At 37.9% G+C, this 17,378-nt stretch overlaps 2 protein-coding genes across 3 annotated transcripts in view; one reads left to right on the top strand and one right to left on the bottom strand.

Moving 5' to 3' along the window:
• Window positions 1–4,215: 4,215 nt before the first annotated feature.
• Window positions 4,216–8,887, top strand: LOC120417347 (STE20-related kinase adapter protein alpha). The gene is made up of 2 exons (XM_039579349.2): window positions 4,216–5,225; window positions 8,010–8,887. Exons 1-2 carry the CDS (start codon window positions 4,354–4,356, stop codon window positions 8,224–8,226), a joined length of 1,089 nt encoding a protein of 362 aa, XP_039435283.1. The 5' UTR covers window positions 4,216–4,353; the 3' UTR covers window positions 8,227–8,887.
• Window positions 8,411–17,378, bottom strand: part of LOC120417350 (myosin-2 essential light chain) — a 28,471-nt gene continuing 19,503 nt past the window's right edge. Inside the window, exons 1-3 of one of the 2 annotated variants that reach the window (XM_039579352.2) lie at window positions 14,924–15,451; window positions 9,102–9,430; window positions 8,411–9,042 (exon numbers count right to left, since the gene is read on the bottom strand). In XM_039579352.2, coding sequence (XP_039435286.1) covers window positions 8,959–9,042; window positions 9,102–9,430; window positions 14,924–14,972 — 462 coding nt within the window. In that variant the 5' untranslated portion in view covers window positions 14,973–15,451 and the 3' untranslated portion in view covers window positions 8,411–8,958. Of the gene's footprint in view, window positions 9,043–9,101; window positions 9,431–14,923; window positions 15,452–17,378 lie in introns of those variants that run through there. The other variant, XM_039579353.2, reaches the window with a different exon arrangement.

The raw sequence follows: 17,378 nt of genomic DNA, 5'->3' as shown, positions 1-17,378 counted from the left end.
CACGTAACCGATTGTAATGAAATTAAAACAATAACTTAAACGAACTTAACCGGCGGCGTGCCTTCCTATCAACGATGATAAAAGAAGGACTTATAAATTTAAAATATAAAAAGACTCCAAAAAATACGTTGCATAGTAACCGCGAAGTCCCGCTACTCACAATCGAATCCGAAAGATAGCTATCTAGAATTTTAAATATAGTATTAATTCGACCGCGATCCTCCAGAAATTCTTCGTCGGCGTGCCTTCCGATCAACGGTGATGTAAGAAGGGCTTTATTCATTAAAATGATTTTATATCATAAGCCTTAAAACTTATTCGTCGGCGTGCCTTCCGATCATCGATGATATAGAAAGGACTTAATCCAGCAATACGACTTGCTTGTCTCGAAAAAAAAAAGAATTCGGATCGTTTCTATCGAAAACTATGTAAAGAGAACAAAAATAAACTCATTGGCCAACGAACGCGCTAACTAAAAATAAAGAAAAAAGAAGAAGAAGAAGACCAATCACCCCATGCACACAAACAGCGACACAAAAGAGATGAAAACAACACGAATCAGAAGAAATCCAATCACCCCATGTACACAAATAGCGACACAAAAGAGATGGAAAATAACACGAAAAAACAGGACTGCGCGTCCACACAGGCACCGCACTACTGATGCCATTATTTAATTATAATGACCAATCACCCCATGCACTCGAACAGCGACATAAAAGAGACGGAAAATAACACGAAAAAACAGGACTGCACGTCCACACAGGCACCGCACTACTGATGCCATTATTTAATTATAATGACCAATCACCCCATGCACTCGAACAGCGACACAAAAGAGACGGAAAATAACACGAAAAAACAGGACTGAGCGTCCACACAGGCACCGCACTACTGATGCCATTATTTAATTATAATGACCAATCACCCCATGCACTCGAACAGCGACACAAAAGAGACGGAAAATAACACGAAAAAACAGGACTGAGCGTCCACACAGGCACCGCACTACTCCAATCAAAACAACATGGAGGAATCATAACAAACTTGGCTACACTCTGATCGGGTAATACCAAATAAAGCTTGGCAAAAAAGGCGGAGAGAAAAAGTGCGGCGAGAGTGGAAATCGCTCGATTCGGTTTAGTGCCAGAGCGACAATAATCAACAACTACCCGCCCGCAAACTTCCTTCCAAAACGCTAAACGTGATTATAGTGCAGTCGTTTTTTTTTCGGGAAACATTAACCACCCTTCCTGAATCAACAGCCAACGACATTGAACCTCCTTGCCTTTCCCGATGAAGGCTGGCAACGTGAACGCCCTGTTCTCTTCATTGCTGTCGCGCTCCAAAATGAAGTCCGCGAAGCTGCTGCGCAACGAAACGTCCATCTCTGGAGCAATATTTGAAAAGGGCGGCACGAAATAGGACTGAAGCCCTATGTAAATTTGGCCAACCTGAAGCTGAAGCATACTTAAGAGCGAGTCCACGAGCAAAGCATACCCATCTCACATCGACCTCACCAATCTGCCTGAAATTTTCAGGGGTTGTTTGTACATATTAAACTAGCATCTGGCCAAAATATGAGCACTCTAGATCAACGGGAGGTGGGGCAAACCGGGACACAAATTTTGAAGGCTCAAAAACGTCAAAAATCTTTAAAAGGCTATAACTTAGGCAAAAATCAATCTATTTTCAAAATTCAAAATGCATCTGACAGGGCTTAAAAAATGCAACAAAATGCAGGGAGAAGCATCCCAATTGGTTAAATCTAAAGGGAGTTATTGGCATTTTAGTGGAAAAAATTGCATAGTTTTCAAACTCAAATAAAAAAGTGTTCCATCCAGATATCAACTCGGTTCGACCTGCAGCTTGTAGGGGACATCTGGGACTACCATCTGAGACTGAGAACGCTTTGGGTAAGGCAGTTTAACATTATTAAATAGACACTTTTACTTTTAGTGAATTTTTTGGTTGTAATTTTTTGCCTGGAGGACCCCTTAGATCCCATTTTCTGGTGATAATTTTATCATATTCGTGTTCCTGAGACAATAGAAACATGCATAAAAACGTTTATTTTGATCCATTTCAACCCTGCCTTGAATAAATGTAAAAAACCCAGCACATTTTTCTGAAATTATCCCTGTAGTGCTAAATGTTGTGTATTCTTGCCAAAAAAGATTTCTTTTCCAATTAAAAGAAAAATACTTTTACCAATACAACGATTTTGTTACATAAATGCACGGTAGTATCAAAAACTTTCCAACTTTTAAATTGAAAAGTTTGAACTTTCTATACGAATATTCACCAACGCGAACTTTTAATCCAACGAACGATCTTTTTAAATTTAGATTAATTTTTCTTTGTGTGTGGACTCGCTCTTAATTCACGTGAAATACAGAAAAGTTATTGATTTTTTTTTTTGAAAATAAACTTTGTTTTTTTTTTAAATGGTCTAATACACATATGAAACACAATAGCTTATAGGACCTATTCAAAAAAAAACTCTACACACAAAGAAAAAATACTCTGAATTTAAAAAGATCGTTCGTTAGATTAAAAGTTCGCGTTGGTGAATATTCGTAGAAAGTTCAAACTTTTCAATTTAAAAGTTGGAAAGTTTTTGATACTACCATGCATTTATGGAACAAAATCGTTGTATCGGTAAAAGTGTTTTACTTTGCATTGGAAAAGAAACCTTTTATAGCAAGAATAAACAACATTTAATACTACAGTGTTAGTTTCAGAAAAATGTGCTTGATTTTAGGCTTGATTTTATATTTATTTTTAAAAGTTTAAAACAGTATGTTAAATAAGACATTTTGTTATTGTATTTAACGCTTCTGGCCATAATCCGAGTCCAAGCTGTACCGATTCTTAGGGTACGCCACTGGTCACTTCCGAAGACCCCAAGCTGGGCGGTTCCAGACGGCCGTTTCGACGCGCGACAGCAAAGTAGAGAACAGGATGGTCACGTTGCCGGCCTTCATCAGGACAGGTTTGGAGAAGTTGGCTGTAGATTCGGCAAGGGTGATCGACGTTTCCTGGCTGGAAAATGAAGTGCCTGAACGGGGAGTTCCCGCTTCTGGAAGCGCATCCGGAACAATGGGTTGATGAGGCCCTCGGAACGGAATTCAATTTCGAGCACTTCATCCTCCTTCGAGAATGACACTGATTTTTTCTGCACGCTGTCCAGGGTTCATTCGGCTGGAGCTGCGCCGTCGCGAGATGAGCATTTGTGGGCGGTTATTTGCTAAAAGAGATGGAAGTAAGTGAAGTTGGCAACCCACTGTACACATTCTCATTACTCACAGGTGTTGTAAACCGCCAGCACCGAGTGCAACATCCGCTCTGGTTACCTCCGATTATCCCGCTTCTCGTCGTCCTCCTCTTCGTCGGCTCCTTCTCCTCACCGTAAAAATCACCTGTCTCGTACTTGTCCAAAAACCGGATGTTTATCTTCTTCAACGTAATCTCGTTGTGCACGTAACTCTTCGGCAGCGCCATCTCCTCGATGATATCGTTACAGTCCTCGCGGGAATTGACCTTCAATCACCAATCCCGGGCCACCACCACCGAATACAACCGGTGCGAATCCACATTCCTACCTCCCATCCTTAAAAAAAAAACAAACAAAATCAATCACAAGCCCCACAAAACACCCAAGCTTTCTTCTTACCCATTCCGGTCGTGGAACAGCTGCAGTTCCTGCAGGAAGCTCGCCTTGTCCTTTTTGAGCACTTCACCTCGTCCCGAACCCGCATCACCCTTCTTCGAAGGCGTTCCGCTGCTGCTGTTTGGCTTACGAAGGTTTCCGCGTCCGATTCCTGGCTGCTGCCTAGAATCACCAGCACATTTGGAACTTAGTCGTACACGGTTACACGAGAAGAGGAAGATTTTCAAAAACTTTACCAGTAAAAGTTTTCATATTTTAAACAAGAAAAAAACTTTCCCTCAAGCTAATTTTAGCAACTTTTTAAATCAAAAATAAGTTACTTTTGTCATTACGGTAATATTTTTTTGTGTGTAGAAATGAGGGATGAGGAGTTTTGATATACTTACCAAAGTGTAATTTTTAGCAGACATTATCAAATCTGTTTGAGTGTGTACTATTTACACTCCAACTGGTCACCCTTTCAACGGCGGGCATTGTTTTTGACAGCGTTTTGTTGATGTGATTCTCCCAAACCTGAACGGAAAAAAAGTAAATAAATTTGCACCAGATACTTTTCCATGGTTCTGATCAAGATCTGAAAATCTGTATTTTTTCAACTTGCTGAAAAACGGCGAATAGTTTTAAAATCTGTGTCAATTCATTGGACTTCTGGAGTGCGGTAAAAAAAAAATCCTCTTGAAATGCAGCAAACAACGTTCGATCACGACTTCCGAAGTTACGAGCTCAAGGTGGAGTTGGCCAAATGTTTCAACGGGATCGTATACCTGGCCCAACATCGGCCCTCGAGGCGGCACGTCGCAGTCAAGAAGTTCCTGATGGAGGACATCAAGAATGACTTCAACTTCATCATGGAAGAGTCGAAACATTTGCGCGAATTTGACCACCCGAACATCCTGAGCTATCACACGGCCTTCGTACACAATCTGGACCTGTACTTTATCCTACCGCTGATGTGCTTCGGTTCGTGCCGGGACACCATGAGCAATTACTTCGAAACGGGCCTGCCGGAGATTGTGCTCGCGTGCATTCTGCGGGACGTCGTCAACGGGCTGGAGTACTTGCACCGGAAGGGATACATCCACCGGTCAATCCGGGCCAGTCACATCTTCCTGAACGAGTCCCGTGCCGTCATCGGGGGCTTCCGGGTGTGCACCAGCTTCCTCGGGGAAGGCAAACGCGTCAAAACCATGCACGAATTGCCTCCCCACTCGACAAAGAGTCTAAACTGGCTCGCGCCGGAAGTGCTGGCCCAGAATCTGCTCGGGTACACGGAAAAGTCGGACATCTACAGTCTGGGCATCATGACGTGCGAGCTGGCGAACGGTGTGGAACCGTTTAGCAACTTCCAGACGACGCTAATGCTGACGGAAAAGATGCGTGGCTATCAGCCGCAGCTGCTCGACTGCACGACGATTCCCAGCGAGGAAGTGTTCGCCCAGGCAATGGAATCGGGCGGCGTCGGGGACAGTGGTTCGTCGCAGACGCGCCAGATTTACGCCTCGCGGCAGTTTTCCGATGCGCTGCACAAGTTTGCCGAGCTGTGTTTGGTTGCGTAAGTATTGAAAAAAAAACTGGACCCTTATGGTTATTCGCTAACATTTTTTTAAAGTTTTTGTAAGGCTGGTACAAATATTTTTTAAAGTTTTTGTCACCCCCCCCTTCAAAATTGGCCCGAAAAATCAGGGGGCAAAAAAAAATTTTTACAATAAACTTCAAAATTTCAATGAAAATTCAAGTGCAACCAGCTGAAATCAAATTAAAATAGATTCTTCTGCGTTTAAAATTATTTTTAGCAAGTTTGGGTTTATTAAAAAATCTTAATTTTTTTTTTAAATTTTCGATGCAAAATCTTTTTTTTCAATACAATTTTTAGTTTTGTCAGATCTTAGATTTTTTGAAAACAAGAGATTGCAAAACAATTGAACTAGTGTAAAATGCATTTTAAAACACTTTTTTCATTTAAATGTGAAGACTATGGCTTGTTATTTATTTTTTTTTTTATTTTTTGTTTTTTGTTGATGATTTAAGCTAATTTACTATCCAGGTTACTACCATCCACTGAACTGCCGTTCTACGCATAATTGTCCCATGTTCAAAAAAGTGCAACTGAGAAAAACGCGATTGAAATTTTTCGACCGATTTCTGTGTTTCTACGCATAATTGTCCCGTGGGTTCCTATTCGCCCTATGTATCCCTAATCACCCCAGTTAGCAGTTTATCACCCTTATTTGTGATCCTCTTGCTATACAACAGGTAAACAAGGCATAATGCTTAGTAAAACTAAGGATTCCGTGTAAGAAAATACTTGGTGGGACAATTATGCGTAGAAGTTCAACGATGGGACAAACAGACTTGGTGTTGTTTTTGATGAGTTTCCGAACAAAGTATCAGATTTTATGTGTTTTTCTTAAAGTACACCTCAGACTAAACTTAAAAATGGCATAAAGTCAAAATCGTCAAAAACTGACATGGGACAATTATGCGTAGAACGGCAGTGAACTACACTGAAAAAAATATTCTGTTTTCAGTTATGCGTAATGCAAGTAGTTTATACCTGTGAGCCCATATTTCCAACTGAAATGTGGTCAAAGACAATCTTATGGGAAATTGGACGAGCTTTCCGTTAAAAATATTTACGAGACTGAAAAAAACAAATCTGTCATATAGAAATTGTCATAACCAGGGGGCGACATCTATATCTCACCACAGGCAGCATTTAGTATGGGAGCTGTCAAATCACTCACCATCAAAAAGCAGCGTTGAGCTTTCAATGGATTTGTCTATTCGTAATTACCTTTTGCCTCTTGGTGGCGCTTTGTATTAGTATGAGTGTGGTCGATGTTTGCGGACGTGCACGCAGAACACAGATCAGCGATACACGTCGAAATTGCTTAAAGATTCATACCCGTGATAGTGGTCAATATGGAGACTTTTATGTAAAATTGTCTGGAAAATCGATTCCCGTATTCGGTTTTTGAAAATTTTGACGTTTAGACCACTTTTCAAAAAAAAAAACAGTTTCAGTACATGATTTTTGTATTTTTTTAGGTGAGTTGCTCCATCCTGCATTTTTCTTGAGTCTTTTTGTAACATCTTAGGCTATCGCCACAAAAGTTTTGAACGAATAAAAAATCGTAGACTCCCACTCAAATTTGACTTTTAAACTTAAAAATCAGGAAATCTCATAAAAGTGGCATGTTTTTTTCATTCAGTGTATTTTTTCGGAAAGGCCGTCAAATTTCCTACAAGTTTGTCTTTGACCACTTTTTGATACGATGCAACGGCTTCGAGATACAGAAATATTTAAATTCCGAATTACAAAAATATTTAAAACCCTCACGCCCTTCTCAAATGTCATTATCGAGTGAAACTGGCTCCGTATACACAAAAATGGCTTATATAAGCGTGGGATAACATGTCTACAAAGTTTCATTGAAATCGGAGAGGGTCGAGTAAAAGGTCCTAAAAAAATCCTGTTTTGGGCTGGAATAGCTCATATAAAATTTCGTTTAGTTTTATAAAAAAAAAAGAAAATTTGAATATTTTCGAAAAAATACGATAATTTGTGAAAGTTTGAGTATTTTACAAAAAAAATTACTCGAATAAAACTGGAAAAGCTTATAAAATTTCGCTTCGTTTGATATCCATATTCTGCCCCAGATCGTATGAATGTCCCATATGCATTTTCATCGATTTCGAGTTTTTGATGCAGTTTGGTTCAAAATCGTGTGCTCTTTCAAAAGAGCCTATAACATCCAGTAGTTTGTTCTAGAAATCAGGAGGAAATCCAGTTTTTTCGCGAAAACTTAACACGTAGCCTTATGTATGGGACAAACTTTAAAAGCGTTTTTCTCAGCTTGCTGTTTTTGCATATGGGACATTTATGCGAACATGGGCAGCAATTTATGAAAATTTTAGTATTGTCGAAAAAGAAAACTGTATCCGGCATTTTTTTTGTTGTATTTATGTTTTTGAACTTACTATATTATCAAAAAAAATCTTAGTGAAATCATTGACAATTTAGCATGATATTGATGGATTAAAACAATGTTAGAAAGATTTTAAAAATGAGTTATAGTCCTCGAAAAAATATCACTCCGGAAAGTCGAATCACGTTCATCACTTTTTAGTTTAAGACCTTTGGATAATCTAAATTGGGATTATCAAAACTTTGTGCTTCCGATTGCTGTTCTTTTTTTTCAATTTAGTATTTTTTTTAAATTTTGAACAATATTTTTTGAGGGCTGTTCCCTTCCCACCAAAACTCTGAAGATCATTTTCACTTAGCGTCAAACAGAACGCCCATTATTTATCCCATGTTTCCGCTTCCCACCAGCAACCCGAACCTGCGTCCGAACGCCGCCGACCTGCTGGCCCACGCCGTGTTCAAGCAGTGCAAACACACCAGCATCCGGGAGCAGTTTGCGGCCTGTGGCATCGAAACGGCCGACTTTAACACCATCAAAGACTACGACCTCAACCTGTCGAGCGAATTCTCCAGCATGTCGATGGACACGAGCGGTGGCGTCGAGTGGGACTTTGACGAGCAGTAGGGAGGAAACACAGTTCCTTGCGTTTTTTTATTAGTGCTTCTTGAAAGAATCAAAACAATCAAAATTCATCGTTACGTGTTGTTACTGGTCGGGAGAGTGTGTTTCCCCCACTCCTTGTTTGTTGTTTTAGATTCGGTGCAAGGATTTGTTTCTAGAGGCCGATTGTAAACGCATTCTAAACCGGTTAGTGTATAAATTAGGCTTTTATTACTCATTTAAAATATAATAATAATTTTATATAGATAAAAGAAGTGGTTTGACTTTATTGTTTGTCACGTTTTAACGAATAATGTTTGAAGAAATGCGTCCGATAGTGCACTACGAATCGTTCGAAAGGAAAAGAATGCATTAGAATGCTGCAAATGCGAGTAATACTAAAGGTAAGGAATTTGTATATTTTTGCTTGTTTTCTGTAAGAAGCTTCCAGTTCTACGGTTGTTTGCTGATGCTAATGGTAAAGTGCAAAAGAAATCGTTAAGTAACACTTGTATATTGTCTACACTTTATGGTTGTTTTTCCTGGATAAAGAAGAAGCTAAACGATAGTTTTCCACAATTAAATACGAGCTTTGTATCTTTGTTTCTGGGAAAGATTCCACATAAAAGTTGGGCACATGTTCTCGAATTCGATTTTGTTCTGTTTCTCAAGTTTTGTTTTGTGTCTCAAGTGGAAATGTTTAAAGACAGTATCGTGTAGTAAAAACATGGTGGAATCTTCGTCACCCCCCCGGATCTAACCGCTCATGACCATTCGGACAAACTCCTCGTAGTTGACGTTGCCCTGCGAATCCTCCTGGTTCTGGAGCAGCTGCTCAACCTGCAAAAAAAAACAAACTCAATAAACAAACCAAACTCTTCAAACTAAAAGTCTCAAACCTCATCGTCGGCCAGCTTCTCGCCGAGCGTGGTCAGCAGGTGCCGCAGCTCGGCCGACGAGATGAACCCGCTGGCGTCCTTGTCAAAGTGGCGCAACCCCTCGATAAAGTCGTCCGCCGTGTCGGCCGTGCGCTGCTTCGAGATGGCCTGGTAGATCGGCAGAAACACCTCGAACGAGACGCGCTCGTCCGGCTTCAGCTGCATCGTGAACTTCTTCACGTCCGACTCGGTCGGGTTCTGGCCGAGGGCGCGCAGGCACTCGCCGATCTGCTGCTGCTGGATCTTGCCGTCGCCGCGGTTGTCGAACAGGTTGAACGCCTCCTGGAATTCTGAGAAAGAAAAAGAAGGCAAAACGTTAGAACAAAGTGTTTGGAAAATATTTACATTTTAATTAGACTCAATCATTGCGACTGGGCTCCGCGTCCAAATTGGGAAACTGATAGCAGAACGTGTTAATAATCGAATGGTAATTAGGGGTAGCTTCTATTTGAGACGATTCTTTGTTAACCTTTAAAGCTTCTATTTGAGACGATTCTTTGTTAACCTTTAAATTGTTATTTATATTAATCATGAGTAGTAGTAAAATTTTAGGCCTGCATGAGAAAAATTGATGTCTTAAAATTTGTTAAAAGTGACGTCCTTTAATACTACATGAAACATTCTTTGGGCTGTTATACCAGTAGGATTATTTTAAAACTCAATTTCTTGACAAAATGGATATCCTGTTTTCATTCTACATAGTTAAAGGCTTTTAAAACAAACTTGTACAAACTTTAAAAGATTTAAAAATTCCACTATAAAGTGAAAGTATCAATTTCCAATTCTAAAATGTCACGTTTTTATACACCTCAATCAGCATTAAAGCAATTTTCCGTCGGAGGTCCGCTAATTCCAACGTTCTTGAATTAAAAAGCACTCAAACGACAAACATGAAATATTAAACTAATGTTCGCCTTTGTTGGTCGATTTGCGAGCACGTGGTTTCGTGCTTTTTAAAGTCTGTCAGTCGTTCCAATTAGCGAATTCGGATTCGCAAATTCGAATGCAGTTTTATTCGAGTTATGACTTACACTGTTAAAAAATCAAAAATTTTAAACCAGCATTTTTATTAGAAAAGGTTGAATTCTCAAAATTCGTATTTTTAGACTTAAGACTTTTTCGTATGTTAGAGGTAATCAAAAAATTTGCTTAATTCACCAGAAGGTGATAGCTGCCTTTCCATAAAAGCCTTACCTACGAAAAAAAATAATGAACCATTTGAAAGCACTGCAGTGTTTGTGTGTGTGCACTTTACGAAAAATTCCGACAGGTAATTATGTGAATAATAATGACCCTTTTTTGTATCATTCAAAACAGTTTTTTTTTAACATACCTTGGAAAGTACTGCGCCAAATTTAATGATGTTCAAAAAAGACTTAAAGAAACGGATCTAAAAACACAGATCCGGACAAAATCGGCCGAGCCAGTTCCGAGAAAAGTGAGTTGGCAAGTTAACAAAATCTCTCAATTTGATTCTGAGACGATATGTATACCTAAATAATATATCTTAGAGGCTAAAACAAGTCTGTTTATTGAGTGATTTTATATCATTTCTTCAATGTGGAAGGCAAAAAGGCTTCGAATCGCTGAGCTCTTCAAATATAAAGCAACAAAAAATAGCTTTTTTAAAGTAATCAAATCATTGATGGTAGACAGTTCTGCCATTTTCAATCGATCGGGCGTCAAAAATCGTCCATGATTTTTTTAAATTTGTTTAAATGATTTTTTATCGAGAAACATTCGGATCAAGAAGATTGATCTTTGGTTAGATCCAAAAGCAAATCCTATAACATCATGATTCGAATTTCCGGACGATTCGAAACCCGGACACTTCATCTTAGGGCTTTTGTTAATTTGATTTTTGTTAACCACGGTGGATTTTCTTGAAATAATTCGAACTGTCAAAAATCCACCAAAGCATCTACCACATTGATCGCACAAAAATCTGTGGTAGAAAAGTATCCACCGGTAGATGCTTTGGTGGATTTTTGACAGTTCGAATTATTTCAAGAAAATTCACCGCGGTTAACCAAATCAAATTAACAAAAGCCCTCTTGTTTTATCGATTATTTGGATATAAGTTCGCATTATAAATGTTAAAAATGAGTTATTTGATGAATTCTAACATCAACTTTCATTTAAAGTTTGTTTGAACGCTGTAGTTCATGTCAAAACAAATAGATAAAACAAAATTATAAGATTACCAAAAATGCGAAACATTTCACGTGAAATATTTCATAGGCGTCCGAAGCATCGGGACGGCAAAGCAGAAATTTATGGTTTTGATTTCCTTAAATTCAACCAAATTTTAATATAAAATATCGATTGTTTTGATGTTAACAGCTTATTTGAGACCTAAATTTATGCGATTCATAAGTAAAATCGAGTGTCCGGATTTCGAATCAGCTTTTATCAGTGGCGGGGATTCGAAGCACAACAAGTCATTTTAATTTTCAAATTATGATGAAAAATTGTTAGAAAAGACATATTTTGCATGCATCCTGATGACATTTCTTCATTTCCAACTTATTACATGATTTTTTGTCAGCTATAACGAAAATGATATGCTACTAAGTGTCCGGATTTCGAATCATGACGTTATCATTCTTTAGTAAGAAAGGTAAAAATGTAGAATTTTGGATGTTGAACATTTGGTTGGACCACCGATGCATAATATCTACTCAATAAAATATAAAATTCAATCATACTCATATTTGTGCCCAGACCTAACTTTTAAAGCTTGACTTGAAATATCATTAAACTTATATAATGGTTTTAAGTAATTACACATGATTTTTGCATCCACTGACGTGCTTTTTTCAAAAGGTCGTATGTACATAGGAAATCCATGGCGCATTGGTTGTTTTGAAAAAGTAATCTAGAAATACTGTAGATATAATACTGAAGTTCAACAGAAACTGATTAAAATTTAACCAGTTCTTGATGTAATTACTTTTTTTACGCAAAATCCAAGACAAAATATGTCACTATTCCCAGATGCAGGGTTGCCAAAAAATCTGGGAATAACGAACAACTTTTTGATTTAATCAAAAAGTAACAAAATCTGGACAAGTACCGATAAAAGTCTGCAATAATCTGGCAGACGTAAATCTAATGATAATATGTAGAAGAGGAGGGAAGACATAAAATGATTCAAACGTTTATAGAATTCAAGATAGATTTTAATAAATTCAAAAATCTCTTTAAATGAACAAGTTTGAGTAAAACTGCGAAATTTTGTAATTTAACTATTTTAATAAATTCAAAAATCTACCTTGAATTCTATAAACGTTTGAATCATTTTATGTCTTCCCTCCTCTTCTACATATTACAGTCGACTCTCTGGTTGTCAATATCCAAGGGACCGTCGAGGAAGAGAATCATCAGTTTACAGAACGATGCAAAATGAAGACTCGATTGAAAATATTTTTTTCTTGATACCCAGCTATGGGAGAGAATTATGGCAACGTCCATCAAACAAAAACAAACTAATGTCAAACACCCTTCAAAGCTTCGTTTCGCCAAGAAAAATGTATATGCAAGCCATGAGAAAGTGAAAATATTGACAACCGGAAGAGATTTTTAAAGCAAACAGAATCCAAGGGACCGTCGAGGAAGAGATCCATCAAGCAAGGGAAAATATCGAGGAATGAAGATAATTGAAGTATGCAGATTGAAGGGACTGAAGAATTCATCGATAGATGGAGAATTATTGATATCGAGAAGATCGACAGCCAGAGAGTCGACTGTATCATTATATATACGTCTGCCAGATTATTGCAGACTTTTATCGGTACTTGTCCAGATTTTGTTCGATTTTGACCAGGGAACCCGCCCAGACGAGTTTTGCTGTGTAAATAGCACTTTATTCTCCAATATCTCAGGAACTAATTGAAGCGATTCTCAATGTCAAAAAGAGAACCATTTTTTTATGTTTCGATCTTTTCGAAAACAATATTTTTTAAATCAATACTAATTTTTCTATAGAGCGTTATAAGGAATTTTTAGGCCTTTTAAAACGTTAGTTCTCTTCCTAAAACAGTTTTTTTTAAAGTGGTCTAAACATCAAAATTTTCAAAAATCGATAGTGGGAATCGATTCCTCAACCAATTTTCATAAAAGGTTCCATATTGACCATTATCCTATGTCCAATCCTTGGGAAGATAGAGAGGTTTTAAAAATAAAAATGTTGAAAAAATAGGTTTTTGGTGGGTTTTAGCAATTTCTATATGACAGATTTGGCAGTGCGTGGCCGAATGGTTACGCTGTCCGCTTTGTAAGCGGATGATTCTGGGTTCGATTCCCATTTGCTGCAACCTTCCATCGGATGAGGAAGTAAAATGTCGGTCCCGGCCTTGGTTGTTGTTAGGCCGTTGAGTCTTTCCGGTAAAAATATTTACGAGACTGAAAAATCAAGTCTGTCATACAGAAATTGCCAAAAACCACCAAAAAACCTGTTTTTTCAACATTTTTATTTTTAAAACCGCTGTAGCTTCGCAAGGATTGCACATAGGACAATGGTCAATATGGAAACTTTTATGTAAAATTGTCTGGGGAATCGATTCTCACTATCGGTTTTTGAAAATTTTGACTTTTAGACCACTTATCTAAAAAACAGTTTTAGTAAATGATTATTTTTTAGGAGCGACATACCATCCTGCATTTTTCGTCAGTCCTTTTGTAACATCTTAGGCTATTTCCTCAAACATTTTGAACGGAAAAAAGTGAAATCACCTTCAAATTTATCTTTTAAGCTTAAAAATCAAAAAATCTCATAGAATTGGTGTGTATTTTATTTCAGTGTATTTCTTTTAGAAAGCCCGTCTAATTTCCTACAAGTTTGCCTTTGACCACTCTTTGATACGGCATCGAGATACAGCAATATTCAAATGGCAAAATACAAAAATATATAAATAACTTACGCCCTTCTCAAATGTTATTTTCGAGTACAATTGGCTCCATATATACAAAAATGGCTTATATATGCCTAGGATAACATGTCTACAAAGTTTCATTGAAATCGGAGAGGGTCGGGTACATAGGTACCAGAAATATCTTGATTTGAGCTGGAATTGCTCAATAGTTAACGGTGTAAAATGTTTGTTATAGAAAAATCGTAAAATGATAAGAAAAACAATGTTATTTTGTAAAACAAATATGCACTCCTAAAGTTTGTTTACATCTGTAAGTAAAAAGTGTTCCGAATTTGTGAATTTCAAGAGCCAATGTTTATCTTGAAAAACTTGAAAAAATACTGTGAATACAAAGAGACGAGTTGTTCCTTACTTTAAAATTACCAGTCGATCGTACATTATTCGAAAGATTACAAGAAAAGATTTCAAATGAAGACAAAAGCGAGTCATTATGTTCAACTATCGATTTTCTATGATTATTTAAACATTGAGCGATCTTTAAGCTGTTCCTTATATGAGAGATAACTAGTACACTTTCTGATTATTTTTATGTTTTTTACCTTGGAATTTTTTTTTGTTTTTAAAATTCTCGGTAATTTAAAAAAACATTTGAAACTAGAATAACTATTATCATGCTTATAGCATGTTTTGTCACTTTTAGTTATTCCAGTTTTCACTTCCAAGGTCTCGGATTACATTTGTCTCGCAAATCGCCATAGTTATGATATCGGGTGATTCATCCAACATTCGAGCGAACATGTGTGCACAGATGAAACGTGCGCCCTCGGGCCACAATTATAATTGCAGTCCTCTCAAGTCTGTCTCTTTAGTTAAAGTAGAACGACACTGCCAGTGTCCGATCGAGCCTACCTTCCACAGACGTGAAGTTATTCTTCTTTGGTGGATCGTACATGTACATGGTGTTAGTCTTCACTTAATCACTGAGTTTTAAAACAAAATAATAACAAAATAACACAACACAAAAATCACTCAACACAGTTCTGAACAACAGCGTCAACGAATAACAAACAGCAGAGTGCACTTTCAAGCCAAGTATCTCCTCGAGTTTGTGGTAAGATAATCCACTGTATTCTTCGATTGATGTCAACCGTGAATTCAATATCCTATGGCAGAGTCTATATGGCGACGGATGGCACAACGAAGGACGTCACGGCGGCGCGGAGTTGCTTCCGACTGGGGTAGATCAGCTAACGGTGTGCGCGCGCGCGCGTGAATTGAAGAAGGTGTTGAAGGTCGCGTGACTTCCAAGTCCGGACGTGAGTTGGCCAAGGTCTCCCCGAGAAGGAGAGATTCGCGACTGCGTTTTTTTTTTCTTCTTAGTTTCGGCGCCGGGGGCACACGCGTGTGGCCACTTTCAACGTACGATCGGTACTGCGAGATGGTTGGACTCTGACTGGCGACTCGGCGAGGCGCTTGGGATCTTGGGAACAGCACGGCATCTCAGCGCGAGTGCTCTCCATCATATCGCAGGGGTCTCTCGCTCTCGCTCTTTGAGTTTATGGTTGATGGGGCTCGAAGGGAAATAATTCCATTAAATTATATTCGGATGTTAATAGTGTGTTGCGATTTTTATTGTTGTTACAGCATTGTGTTATACTGCGTTACCGGTACCGTGGCGGTGAATGTTGGGACTTCTGCGCTCAATGAAAGTTACAATGGAACATGTTTTTGCAGCCTTTTTGAGCTGATATTTTCTCATTCAACAACTGTAAAGGGGGCATTTACCGGACGCTAACTCTCCTTTTGAGTAAAAAAAAGATAAAAAAAATTAAATAACAATCCATAGTCTCAACATTTGAACGCAAAAAGTGTTTCAAAATGCATTTTACACTAGTTCACTGCCCATGTTCGCATAAATGTCCCATATGCAAAAACAGCAAGCTGAGAATCTGATCTGATCTACTGATCTCTAGAAAGTACTGGATGTTGTAGGCTTTTCTAAAAGATCACATGATTTTGAACCAAACTGCATCAATAACTCAAAAACGATGAAAATGCATATGGGACATTTATGCGGTCAGGGGAAGTTCAGTTGTTTTGCAATCATTAGTTTTAAAAAAACACAAATTAATTACATCTCTGAGTTACAATTGTGATTTTCAAAGCTAAATTACACAGAAAAAAAAGTTGAGTTTTGGAATGTTGAAAATTTGGTAGGTTGAATATTACCTCTTTTTTTGAGTAATATTACATAAAAAATGTGTAAAAATGTGAACCTGATGAACATTCATCAAAAACTGATGAAAATTCATCATTTTCTGGGGTAAAATTAATCATTTTTCTGCCACAAAATCTGTCACCATTTCCTGATGAATATAACCATAATTTTTTTTCTGTGTAGAAGAAAAAAAATAAAAAAAGCCTTCACCCGAAAAAATTAAGTATCTATAAATTTTTACTTATTATGCAGCAATTCCCCACAAAAACAGAACAATTTGAAAAAAAGGTCTCCGATCGGGCTTTTTGCCCTTTCGCTATTAGCTATTTTTGTCGCGATTTTTTATATTACATAGGGGGAAAAAATACTATTTAGGCTATATAAACTTACAAGCAACAGCACCGCCTCGAGTAAGCACGCAAATTACACCAAAAAGATCAAATTTAATGCACTTTTGATCATCATTTCTAATTTGCGAGACCATTTCTCATCATTTTGGTGGCACACACATCCACACGCAAGAAGAGAGTTTAACTGCTTAACGAAAGTCGCCATCAATATCTTTTCACTTGCGCTAACGATTTCAAAGCGCTTAAGATATAAAATTGCTTCCAACTACCGGCAACATGTTCTTTTGACCATTAGTTAGTCACTCTCTTGAAAAATAATCCCGAAACATGTAAATAATTAGCAAGCGCCATCAAAAAAACAAACGCGCCAAGTCTTTTGACGTATGAATTTTGACAGCCCATTCCAATCGAAGGCTGAAGAAAACCGAGCGAGAAGCGAAGGCAAATAAAGAACAAAGGGTGGCCACCAACACCACCAACAGGCTGGTGCAGCGCCAGTTAGAATGAGCAATTGCTGCCAGGAAACTTTCGCTATGAATGCTACTTTTCGTGAGTGTTCGCTTAAAATTTCATCAATTTTGGCAGCACTAAGCAGACCCGAAAGAGCGCTGGAAGAAAAAAAGAAGTAAGCTGAAAATAGAAAAATGGGCGTGGCCCAATGCACTCGACTGATTAGAATGCATTTTTGAACTATTTTTTTAAAATGCTTGTAAAAAGAATAGCATAACTTTCAATAAAAGTGAAAATAATCAGAAATGTTTACAAAAAGTTGCTCTACTCGTTGGTGTACTTGGTT

Source organism: Culex pipiens, chromosome 2 (genome assembly GCF_016801865.2).
Source record: "Culex pipiens pallens isolate TS chromosome 2, TS_CPP_V2, whole genome shotgun sequence".
Taxonomy (NCBI): domain Eukaryota; kingdom Metazoa; phylum Arthropoda; class Insecta; order Diptera; family Culicidae; genus Culex; species Culex pipiens.
Note: the sequence above shows the minus strand (reverse complement) of the source record. Positions and strands in the feature narration are given on the sequence as shown.